The following is a 13,819-nucleotide window of genomic DNA, read 5'->3' on the forward strand; positions in this document are numbered from 1 at the left end:
TTGCAGTTCTTCACGTTTTGAAGGTTTCTGAACATTTTGGCACACCTTGGAAAAAATAGATGTATGTGTGTGGTTAAAAAAATGGTTAAAAAAATATTCGACTCCTATTGATAGAGAGATGTGCTTATTAGTTTATGGCAGTCAGGTCCAGCCGTTTCGGTTATATGGAGCAAAAAAGGCATAAAATAGAAATCCAGTTTCTGAGAGAACAAAGCATTCGATTTAAATGATCAAAAAAGCATTCAATTCGTAATGATGGGGAGAAGTGATTATTAGATTTTGGCAAAGGCAGGTCTGGCTGTTTCGGAACTAAATACGCAAAAAATAGCAGTTTTTGAGAAAACTAGGCATCCGATTTAAATTATTCAAAAATTTTCTGCTTGTGTTAATAAATCAATTGTCTTACAAAAAATTGGTTCAATTTTTTTTCCAAAAAACATTTTTTTTAAACTAAATTTTATTTTTCGAATATTTAATTATGTACGGCAAGTTCCAGCAATTTTCTTCAAGACACGATGCCATACACCACTAAATTTATTATAAAATTGATACGATTATAAAAATAATAGTGGCATTATATACCTAATCAAACTTAATACAATTATAACACTTAACAAATGCCTATAATGGTCAGAGTTTAATGATTTTTGATTAACTTATTTGTTCATAAACAACTGTGACATCATTACATTTTAGCAATAGCTTAATCGGAGTTATGAGCAGATTATGATAACAGGAAATTTTCTTGTAGTGTGATTTTATCTAGTATTAACTGACAAAAACAATGAAACTCTAATAATAAATTTAGAAGATGACAGTTATAAATCAGAATGATAATACTTAAAAGATTACAATCAATTACATATAATAATCGTGTAAGTGTATTTTAATTAATACATATTCTATTAACAGTTTGTTCCCTTATCAAACTAGCATAAGATATGTAAAAATCTACACAAACAAAAATATTCAAATAATTAGTAATTGGTTACTAAATATAAGTTTCTATATTATATTAAGTCCTTTTATTACTTTATCACCGTACCAATATATCGTTGGTGTTCAAAACATACCAATTCAAATATTACAAAACGCAGTTTGCAGTACTGATTATTACATACACACTGTATATTTTTATAATAATCAATGATCTCTATCAGATACATTAAATTTAGCATATAATTATACAAGAACAAAAAAATCTACATACAGATTAGAGTACTGCAAACCTAAATAGCAATCTATTGAATGCAGATTCCGAAAGGATTGGTTTTCGAAACCTCCGGCGTTTTATCAGAAGCCAAACACCTTTCAATTGTTCCAATGAGCAAATAACAACAAATCTTATTTCAAAGTTTTATTAGTTCATTGCCTCTGAATTATTACAACAACAATTGAAACAGAAACAATCACAATAAACATATTTTAATTTTGAGATAACATCAAATTACTTATTGTGACTTAATAAAGATTGAATTAATTCGTTCAATCAATAGCACTAAATACTGAACTATCTGATCATGCTTGTAATAAGGTTGATATAAAATTGTATTCGACTCATTAAAAAACTGAACACTTAATTGTTTAAAACGTATTTTAAGAACATTTATTTCATATCACGACCATTATTACTGATGTCACAATTATTAATAAACGCAACAAGATATACAAGTTTACATTGACCATTATTATGAAGACATGTCAAGAACATGCGACCTATTTTCGTGCTGTGATTCTGTATACGAATTGAAATGAAAATACCTTGTTAATGCCAATTATTTGCCTTCAATGAGAAATAATAATATTTTGATTGCAATAAAGAAATAAAATAATTGCCATACGCATCAAGAGTACAGAGGAGAATTTACGAACGTATTTCGATGATGATGACTTCATATAATAACTCAGTAATTTTTGAAATAACAATCCTGATGTTGATTTCAACCTAATTAACCACAAGACCATTTTAAAAAAATGAAATGCCATCATATTTTTTTCATATTGTATTCATTAATACTAAACCAGTAAATATTCAACAGCTTATACAAATTTAATTATAGATATAATACAACAAAAAATACAGAGCGTTTTGAAGCAATATATATAAAAGAATTTAAAGAAATAATTTACATTATTTAAAAAAAATTCAAAAATTTCGAAAATTCTTAATAAAGAAAGCCTCGTTTTTTCATAAAATGTATCAATTTTAAAAATAAAACATAAATGTAGTATATCTTGGAAAGTCCTGAATATTTAAAATAGATATTAAAATAATTAGGAAAACTTGGAAAATATATGATCCTTCATGTTAAATGAGTCTTTTTATAAATTGTATTAATTTTAATTAATACAGGTATATTTTTGAAAGTATGTCCTGAACATTTAAGATAGATATTAAAATAATTAGGAAATCTGGGGAAATAGATGATACTTCATGTTAAATGAGTCTCATGGAATACATTGTGAAATCAAAACATGTCCAAATAAAACATTGTGAAGTTTTTTAAAAACCATATAAAACACTAAAATTACTACAATAAAACTGATTCCACTATAAATACTTATTTCATAATTATGCCTTCAATTATCACCATTTAAATATAAACCAAAACATTTATCAATTTTTAATATAACCGAACGAGGTAGACTCGAAAAATACATTCGGCCTAACGAATTTAACAAAACCATTTAGAATCCATGATTTTTACTTATACAACTATTTTGAGAATTTTAAATACTAGTGCTTTTTGTCTACTCATTTCACGTATTTTAACGTTTTTTTCGCGACATTGATTCTACAAAATCAATCGTCTGTGACTGAGCCATCATTGCCGAGGACATTATATTCCAGAAAATTTATTTGGAATATTAACAATTGTGCAACCGATTATAAATAAATAAAATAATTTAATCTTTGTTGATAGACAGTAATATATTTAATATTGTATACAAAAAATAAGAATAAAAACTGGTAAATGACACCGCAAAATAAAGAACTTCATAATAAGACATTGTTTCTTTGTTGTTACTCTGTAATGGCTTACGATGGATATACAAGATTGCCCTTGCTCATTTTTCAATTTATGAAAATAATGTAGTAATACTAGGAATGATACTACAAAATCATAAATTTTTACTAAAGGCAATCAAAATTTGCAGTTAAAAGTAAAAATAATCCATAAATATAAAAAACAATTACACTATATTTGCGGAATTATTAATTGTGCCAAATAAAGGCCATACTTGATGATGATAATAATAATAAAATGATAAAGGGTCTTATGTAGAAGTTTTAGTAGAAGCAGCTGAAAAAACTTGCACTTTTAGCCAAAAGTGCAAGTATGAACGGAATAAATATACCAATAAAAAATATATTGTTATGATCATAAATAATAAAGCGTTAAATAAATGAAATGGCACTACAATGGCATTACAAAGATGATTTTGTTGCAGAAGATTCAAAGCTTTATTAATTTAAAAATAAAGACAGAATGTTTATAACTATATTCAATAGAATAAAGTGCAATCATAGAAATTTTCCTGAACATTTATTTAAAATAAAAATGATTAGTTTTATTTCATATGGGACTGTAGAAGACTGTAGAACGTGTAATTAGTGTGTACTAGAAGAAATATGTAAACCATTTAATTTATTTAATTTAGTTTTGAATACAAGATATAATACTATGATATATTATTTCTCATATAATTGTAAAATTAGAACAATTTTTTTTATCAATTAAAAGGCTAACTTGTAAATAGGAGGCCAAATAAATTCTGATTAACACATTCGCGGATTGTAAAAGTTTCAACAAGGTACAAAAATTGCCATATTATTTATAAATTGATTATAAGGGTAGCCAGCCTAGACAATATAGGAATATAATATACACCTAAGTCTGTTTTTACACGGAGATTGGTTCCAGAAGAAGCCGTGTAAAAAAAAAAAACGTGTAAAAAAAGACATTGATCTTATACAAAAATGGGTTATTTGTCCTACTCTCTAAAACCTATTAAAATTAGTGAAAAACAAGAATTTTCAAGAACAAGAATTCATGTTTATTTTAATAATAATTCCCCTAAATTAGTGCTATTCACATTTGCTTTGACCAGTAAAAATTGTTTGTACGCGCTAAAGGGGAATTCACTTAAATCTTTAAGCTAGTGTTCGCAAACTATCGATACTATCGATGGTTTCAGACTTTTTTCTTTCATAAATACTTTTTTGTGATATGAACATACATCGCAGAAAATTAAATTTGACAAAAAAATTTAAGTACATAAAATTTCAAATCGTGCTAAATGGAATAAAATCGTGTAAAAAAATTAAAAATATTCAATTTTCAAACCGTGTTATATCAAAACCGTGTACAAAAAGACCGTGTAAAAACAGACTTAGGTGTACTTATATTATATACTTATATTATATACTAAATGAATTATATTGTCATCATATTGGTAGTCAGATTTCATATTTTAATCTTTATATACGATGAATGCTATAGCATACTTATTTATATATGCTTTAATATTTGGATTGATGTGAGTACAATAATGTTAAATACAATGGGTATATATAGAATATTTTTGTCTTTGTATAAATGTGAGCATAAATCGATATGGCCACGAAGATATCTATGCGGCTTTTAATTAAATAAAAATTATTTTCGTTTCATTCTCTTTCTTATTGTTAGTATTTAGATCGAAAGTCTTAGATATGGAGCTGTCTCGAACAAAGATTCCTGTATTAAATTCAGCTCGTTAGAGAAAGGGTAAATATCGTTCTCTTCATCAGCTAAGAACAGTACGGTCTGCATCTCCGTGATTCATTGCAAAATATTTTTTTTAGAAAGTACGAGTTTTAAACTTCGCGTTCAATGTTATTTATTGTATTTTTAGCGACAACCATCGAATTTTATTACAGCGAAAGATTTTAAATCAATTTCAAAGTGCTGTACAACAAATCGCTAGCAGCTGGAGATTTATATTTCAGATAAAAGCGGAGAAATAGCACCGCAAACAATATGGATTTCTCTAACGAAAATATATAGAGTCAAAGACAATACTGTTTAGAAAATAAATTAAAAATAAAAGTTTCGAGTAGTGCAAGATTCTTCTCAAATAATGTATCTTTTTATATCGCCGAATTAAGATATTTAATTTTTTATTTAAATGTCCTGCAAAAATACGTAAACCGTTTCTACTGATGAAACAATAATATCTATAGTACTTGAATATATTCATAATTCGGAAATAAGTAAAGAATATCCAAAAGCATAAAACATTTTTTATAACCTAGTTTCATAATATTATAGACCTAAAAAACTTTTTTATTGGATAGATTTTTGTTATTAAAATTTATATAATAAAGCAGAGGTCTATTGAATTAAGAGTTTTTTAAAGGTACACGGGCAAGAAAGTCCACCATCATCATCCCAAAAAACAAGCCAAGTACAGAATATTTTAGTAATAGTGTTTTAAAGTAGAAGGCAAAAGATGTGTAACCAGCCATCATCATAATTCTCACAACATCGATGTCGACGAAAATAAACGATTTTCGTTGGTAGTTTTTTTTTTTGGGTTTGAGCTCTTGTATTTAGTTTATGATACCTGAATTTATGTTTAGATATACCTTATTTGTGCTTTGTAAGATGCAAATATTAGATTTAACAGTTTTATTTATATAATCTGTATGAAAGCTTACATGTGGGTGGGGTTAAAAAGGACCCGCAGCACTTTTAAATTGGCAAAAGTGTGAACAATAAGAAAAAGTAAATTAAGTTAAAAATGCAATGTCACAAAGACATAAATTAAATTAGTAGTTATTTGACATTTGCTAATAAATATTTTTTTCAAAATACCAGATCAAGGATATACACAAAGAAATCTTTGTAAAAAATGTTCCCATATAATTTGTACAAATTTCACATTGGTTAAATAATGTAGCTATTATATCGTAAAATCCGTCTGAAATTAAAAAATGGACGTTGGATCTGCTTATCCACTGACTGTCTTTGCCCCACCCTTTGGGCAAAAAGAGACAAATGAAACATTTTAGAAAAATTGTAAAAAACATATTTCTATACTAAGGATTCAATTGGGAAGTTTACTAAGCATAGTTCTTAGTAGTTTCTTTGATACAAATGTTATGTGCAGTCATATAGTTAATTTAGTTTAGACGTTAAAATTACTGAAAGTCAAATTGATCCTTTGTGCCCCTCTCTACTTTAGTGATCTTATACATAATTTCGGAGGAGTGCCATAAAAATTAACACTATATACACGGAAACATATTTTGAATCTGCATTTCTAAATGAAAATTGACATGATTACTGTTTCATATCATTAATACATGAACGCGCAAATTTGTTGAAAAATATTGAACTAAATGCATAACATTAATTTATTGCTATAATAATCGTAATGTAATAATTATTTATTACGACCACTCCGCGAAACTAGAACCCGAGCTAGAACTCTATCGTTAACAATTTATATTAGCACTTGATTGCACTGATAATAAGTGACTTTTCACTGAAAATATAAAGTATTCATATGTTCCGAATAAATAATTTTTATAATCAGAATGAATAATTTTCATAATCGGAATAATTAATTTTTATAATCAGAATGGTGAACTATAACTTCATATTATTTAAAGGAACATCTATTTTTCAAGGACCATGAGGCCTATGTGTCACGTAATTAGACATGAACCAAAGGTAACAAATATATGATTTAAGATGATAAACAATACGACTATTGAATCAAAGAGTATGTAATAAAGCACTTACCTCCGTTTTGCAACATAAAGTCTATGAGATCACCAATTTCTGGACCTAAATGTCTTTCCTCATCCTGGCCATAGCCAAAATCTAAGGCCAAGAACAGCACCCGACCCAGCTCTCGCACCAACTGAAATTAAAAAAAACGATTAGGTTAAAAATCAATCAATCTTAAATGGCACAATAGACATGATGATTCAATAGAGTTTATCAATCATCAATATAATTGCTATGAATTAACTAATTTGTAGAAAGTGTTTATTTCTTTTCCTGAAATGTGACGATCAATCAAAGAATTTTCACATTACGCAATATGTTTATAATTGTATATTTTCTAATAAACAATGTCGGTTTCAATGCATTTTCCTAACGCATAATTAAAACGCAAACATTTAGAAACTGTATTTATATAAATAACTATCACTATAGCGCTGCTAATTGGAATTGTTTGAAATTTTATGCAAATTACGACCAACTTGGTTTAATTAAACTCGCAAAAATTAAAATAATTTAAAATATACATATTCTGTCTCTATTTGAAATTATTTTCATACTTCAATTCACAACACATAAAAATTCATTCGCTAAATTGAGATTAAAAAAAATTATAAAAATGATATTTCAATTAGTCTAATTATACAAAATTATATAAAGTCTATTGTGCAAAAGTAAAACAATTTTATCTTAAAGAACATAGTAATCTGATATATTAATTTTTTTTTTCGTAACTATGTGAAATGTAAACTAGAACTTATATAGGCCAAATCTTCACAAATATGGTTCCTTTATAAATAATATTAAATTTATGTAAGTAATAATAATAAATAATCCACATAATATTAATTGATACTTGATTTAATAAGGTTAATTCATTTGCTTAACATACTGTTATATTAAAATTTTATAGCAACACGTAACACCATGTAATTGATAAATATTTTACATTTTAATATCAAATTAACATTCTTTAGTAACACCATCAATATTTACTACATGTAAAGAATTACCATATAACTTGTTCCCATGTTAGCAGGGCCGGATTTAGAAATTTGGCGCCCCGGGGCACTGACAAAAATGCCGCCCCATACCTGAAATTTTACGAACTTTCGAACTTTTTTTTAAAGCAATAGCGCTGCTTCAGCTGCGTTGGGACAAAATATAGAAGCGCGTAAGCGCCGCGTCGCAGTCTAACGGATAAACACTGTAACATTGTTTACGCATATAAATGTGAACAAAATTTATACGTATTATTATAATATCTTTAAAATATCTGATAATTTAATGTGCATATGTCTTATGATCACTTTTGTCCGCCAAATGTTTCTTTTTCAATTTTTTTTATTGGATCATCGAAACCGCTAAACCTGCCCCCCACAAATTTAAGCAGTTATCTATTCTGTAATTTTTTTTAATGATATTGGATGCTTTTTTTCTCAAAAACTGAATTATCATTTTTGGCATTTTGGCCCGTATCTTCAAAACAGTTGACCTGCCTTGGTCTATAACTAATCAGCACGTCTTCTTATCAATAGGGATTGAATCATTTAAATCGGTTGATCTGTGTTCTCGAAATCCACTTGAATAATTAAAAAATATTAGATTTGTATTGATCAGGAGACGTGCTGATTAGCTTTTGGTACAGGCAATTACGAAAAATGATAATTGAGTTTCGATATTTCTTCTCTGAAACAGCTACGCAACGCAATTGCTTTGCAAAAAGTTCATATTTTTCGAAAAATTTCATAATAGAAAAAAAAATTTTAAAAGTCTTTTTTTTTCATTTTTCAAAAAATTTTAAAGCTCTTTATAAAATGTAATTTTCAGTACGGGATGTTTCAGTAATCTGTCTTAAGGCACAATGCAATGAGTTTAATTTTTTTTTCGATGCTTGGAAGTGCACAAATTCGTTATTTTAAGAGGGCTCGAGAACTTTCAGCTTGTTTACGGATCTTTATATTAGCCAAATTGTCAAATTAACCAACTTATTAACCAATTTGATAATTTACGTTCCGAGAGGGAGACAAGGCAAAATAATAAATTTTAGTTATTAGTTACCCAAAATTTGCATTGCAATCGTATTGTGTTTTGTTAATTATATTTCCTGATATAAAAAATATTGTTAAAAAAAAAGTTGATTATATTGTATAGAATTTTTTCTCACTATCCAAATTTTGCCGCCCCCCAAAATTTGCCGCCCTGGGCAGTAGCCCCGATTGCCCCTACTGTAAATCCAGCACTGCATGTTAGTAATAATTTAGTACATGGTATTATAAATTATTCAACACTTTATTCTTGCTAAAAATATTTAAGAAAGATGATGAAACTTATTAACAGATAAATTAATCCATTCGCCTTTAGGGTGTAGATTTATAATTAGTTATATATTTACAAACGAATATATAACGAATTTCATAATTACATCTAATTTAGATGAACATAAATAATTATAAATTAGGTTGAATGTATTGATTGGACATTTTTATTTTTAACTATGCTAGTATATCATAATACCACTATATTGTTGTATCAAATAACATTTTCATATTCATTATTGCTTAAATTTAATAATATACATCAGCAAATCAGACGAAGTATATCAAGGCTAACCCGAATTCACTATTTATTACTGAACACAATTTTGTTAAATTTTTCTGCCGTAGTTATAGAATTTATTCTAACGTAGTTATAGAATTTATTAAATCTCTCCTTCGATAATTCAGGTTGTTGGGTTCTAATTCAACACTTGTAGCTGTGGACTGTATTAAACACTGATTTGTTTGTATATTATGTATTTGTTGCAGTTCTAATTACAATCACTGATTTGTTACTAAGTTATAATGAAAGAAGATATATTTATTTTTATTGATTATTTACATGTTGTTAAGCGGACTTTACTTTTTGAAGTAAACAACTTGTTCAATTAATACACTCCGCTACCCCCTCTACCAGGGGTAGCAACCATTCCGTGTAAAGCTTAATGCCCTGAAGTTTGTCGCCTTCATGACCAATATAATAAAACGAAAGGACGTCCGAACATTACCCTTTTATCAACTTTAAAATTTGTTTTACATTTTATCAACAATTTTTAAATTATAATATTTTATTTGTGTCAATATTATCATCGCGTATGGAGGATGAACACGAAGCGAAAGCGATTTATTTAGAATACAAAAAACAGTCATAGAAACAAGGATTTGGCAAATTGCAATAAATGTAAAAATCAATCATTTGATAAATATCAAAGTTAATGATATTTCATAGTTAATGATAATTCACTTTTCATTCAAAAGCTAATTTACAAATTGCTCAACAAAAATTCTAAACCATGAGAAAAATCACAAGTTGTGTGACATTTAGCGTAGATCGTATCAGGTTCTCATGATTGATATTATTTTATAGTATATTTTTTAATTTAAAATATTTTTATTGTATTTTCTTTCTCTTTTAATATAAAAATAGAATCAAGATATAAAATTAGCAAATGAATTTTCATTTATGCAAAAACATGATAAGTCATTCATTAAATTTAAAAACTAATTACAAAAATATATGTTCGCAGTTAAGTGCACGTGTAAGAGTTGCTATAAAAAGGTTTTGTAATGAATTACAAATTGCTGTAACTTCCCATACCAAAAATTAAAATTTTTAAAAAATCTCTAAAGTTGTTCGAGTACTTTGAAATAATTTTGAAAATTTTAAAATGCTTAAAATATTTTTTTTTAAAAATTGTCATCTTGTTTCGCCGCGTGGCTGTTTTAGAGATGAAATATCAAATTAAACATTGGTACGGAACCATTGGTATTAAAATCTGTAAAAAATTCTGATAATTTTATATTTTGATATTCTGAATATCTAATAATTTGATTTGATAATTTGATCTGCATATATCTAATGATCATTTTTGACCGCCAAATTGGCATTTTTTTTACATTTCTTTTAAATGGAAGAAGTTCATTAATCTGGATCGACATTAAAACTGCCACTTAGCTCCGTCCATTCTTTCATTCAGTAAACCATTTTAAAAAGTCAATATTGTACCATCGAGTGTTGAATTTTAATTGTCGAAAACAGTTTTGTAACAAGTGTTTAGAGTAATAATTAGTGAGTGATAAGAGACCTTCAAACAGATTAGATAATAATTTAATTTGTGTCGGTGTGTCTTAGGTCGGTGCAATTTGTTTACCGATCACGCATTTAGCAATTAGCGCTTCTTACAAAAGAGAACGTGCCGTGTCTCTGGTGCATATTCAAATGCTAAGAAATTAAACTACCTGTTAACCAATGACATCAGAACGAGGCGATAATTTCGTTGGAAGTTTCTTTTTTAGTTATTCATTAACTGCTCATTAATAGCATTCAAATATAATAAAGTTGTAAATTATGGACAGAGAGCAAATGACACTCGAAATAGACACACAAACCGACAGTGATTGCAGCAGGCAGTTAAACAAATAAATATTACATTTCTTACATTTAATTATTAAAATATGTATATATAAACAGAATTGTTGAATCACTTATTGGAGTGATTCTCCAACTATATATATAATATATATCACAATAATTTATATGTGTGTTTGAAAGTGTGCGTATGTGTGTGAGTGAATGATATAAGCCACATAGCTCATAGAATACTGTATTCTAATTCCTATTGAAAATTTTAAAAAAAATTGAAAGAATTGTTAGTAATTGTATATGTTTGAAAATTGTTCTAATAATTGTGAAGAGATATTACCAAATTTTACCCTTACATCCAATACCCATATTCTGCTTATTAATAAAAAGTTATTCAGCAACAACAAAAAATTACGCATTCATTTACTGTAATACTTTAACGACATTTATAAATGTGTTTCTTAGAAATTATCTTAAAAGTCCAAAAACATAAACTGGCTTGAAACAAATTCAAAAACAGAAGGATTTTTTTTAATTACAATGTGTCCATATTAAGAAAGCATTTAATAATTTTTTTCATACCTTAGAATATAGTTTATTTGGAACCCGGTAGTTGTCCTATCCTAGTTGTAATATATTATGACTATACTAAACAGTATTTTCTGACTACATATTTTTTCATGCAGTAATGCCCACGAGAGGCGATTCTCACATATCAGATTTATTTGAGATTTATAACTTCAAATAAAATTTGATGTCATACTGCTTGATACCAAGGTGGCTGTTGATGGAGACGAACCAGGTAATCATTGCAAGTCGGCCCGCTCATATTGTAATAATTGTTTTAATTATTTATTAGATTTAATTATTTATTAAAATAATTGTGTAATTTTTTGCTGGTAAAAATGATGTTCAAAAGTTCATAATTTTATGCAATAAAAATACAAAAATGAAAAAGATATAAATGTGCTAATTTTTTTTTAAAGAATGTAATAGATTTAAAAATTATTTAAAACGGAAATCATATAATGAAAAAAAAATGTGTTGAATTTTAGAATAACTACAATAAATTTTTATTGAAAAATATATTTCTGATTTGGTTAAAAACAAGCAAACTTTGATTTTACAAATATTTGTAATTTATACTTGAACCTATAATTAAAGGGTAGTGATACAATGTTACAAATTTTTTTTTTAATATTGCAAAAAGAGCTCAACAAAATATTCTTTTATTTTAATTGAAAGTACAACAATAAATAAACTGATATTTTACATTACAAGAAGAGATCATGAAAAAAGGTTTTTCAAATTTTTAAACCACTCGTAATAACCAATACCATAAAAAATATTCTACCTTTAACAAATACAGCACAGAATTAAGTATTACTCTACTACTACGGCTTGTTGTCCTATACTCTCGGACTATTATTCCGAATGAGCGGCCAAGGCAGGCGCATTAGAAATGCACAAGTAAGATTTACATACAAGTAAAATGGTTCCACCGCAATTAACGAAAACTTGACATAGATAAAAACGAGCTTTAAATTCGGAAACGGTATATGCAATAGAAACATATCAATATAAATAACCATTTAACACGAACTGCATTCTTGAATGATTTCATATATTGATGGAAGAAAAACAAACACGAAACAGTAATTTGTACGCCTACGATGTGTTTATTTCCGTCAGAAATTCATTCATTCATTGTAAATGATCTGAAAACCCACTATTCTTTTTATGGCAAACTTTATTCTTATAACTAGAAAATTATCAATAATATATATAGTTTAATGAAAACTTTCATGGAAAAAGAAAGAATACAAGAATATTTGTCTTTTATAGGCTATAGAGCAGATAGTGCTTATTGTAACAGGGGTAAGTAGTAACAGGTGTTTTTCAATAGGATCTTGAACAAAATTAAAATATTTTTTGTCTGGATTGGACATGTCAAAAGACCTGCATAATATTGCCAAAGCTACTGTTCCGCAGGCCGACGCAATATACAGAACTGTGCAGGTTCGTCATTTTCGACATGCAATATAAAATTCTACTATGATAACCTTTGGGTTTGCGTATATCATAATTTGCTTCAAATCTTAAGCATGTAATATCTTAATTTGCTTCAAATTAACCAATCTTTAATGTGTTATAGGTTTTGTGATTGCTAGATTTTTTAGTTATCTTCATTAAGGTAAAAAATCACACCTGAATTTCAAGCTATATTAATTTAAAAAAAACTGTAGTAACAAGTCTCTAGCTTCCCTTTCATACTTCTGTTTTATGCATTCAAACTTAACAGAAAACATTGTAGAATAATTTTATAACATTAATAATAATTTTAATTAACATTTATTTGGAAATTGGAGAGAACTTGCAATTTAAGGTAAGGTAAGATAGGTCTTTTAAATGACAGATTATTTTTAAATTTTTAGAATGAATGTTAAATCTAAACGACGTTTAAAACATTCAGTTCATTAATTTTTCAATACCATGAAACACTAGTTTTATTTCGCTTTAACTATTTTTTAATTGATGAGGCAGGCAAGTACTACTATATCTAACAAAAATCCAATTCCACATTATTGTTTATAATTTATTTATAGGTTATTAACCAGAAAATTATTTATTATAGTTTT

General features: G+C 27.2%; 1 protein-coding gene across 1 annotated transcript in view; it reads right to left on the reverse strand.

The window, feature by feature from the left end:
• LOC113375118 (protein spire-like) overlaps positions 1-13,819 on the reverse strand; it is a 502,830-nt gene that overhangs the window by 241,844 nt on the left and 247,167 nt on the right. Inside the window, exon 3 of the mRNA XM_026615068.1 lies at positions 6,795-6,915. Coding sequence (XP_026470853.1) covers positions 6,795-6,915 — 121 coding nt within the window. The remainder of the gene's footprint in view (positions 1-6,794; positions 6,916-13,819) is intronic.

This window comes from Ctenocephalides felis, unplaced genomic scaffold (assembly GCF_003426905.1).
Source record: "Ctenocephalides felis isolate EL2017-DRISC unplaced genomic scaffold, ASM342690v1 CF-g0.4_SCAFFOLD_01886, whole genome shotgun sequence".
Lineage (NCBI taxonomy): Eukaryota > Metazoa > Arthropoda > Insecta > Siphonaptera > Pulicidae > Ctenocephalides > Ctenocephalides felis.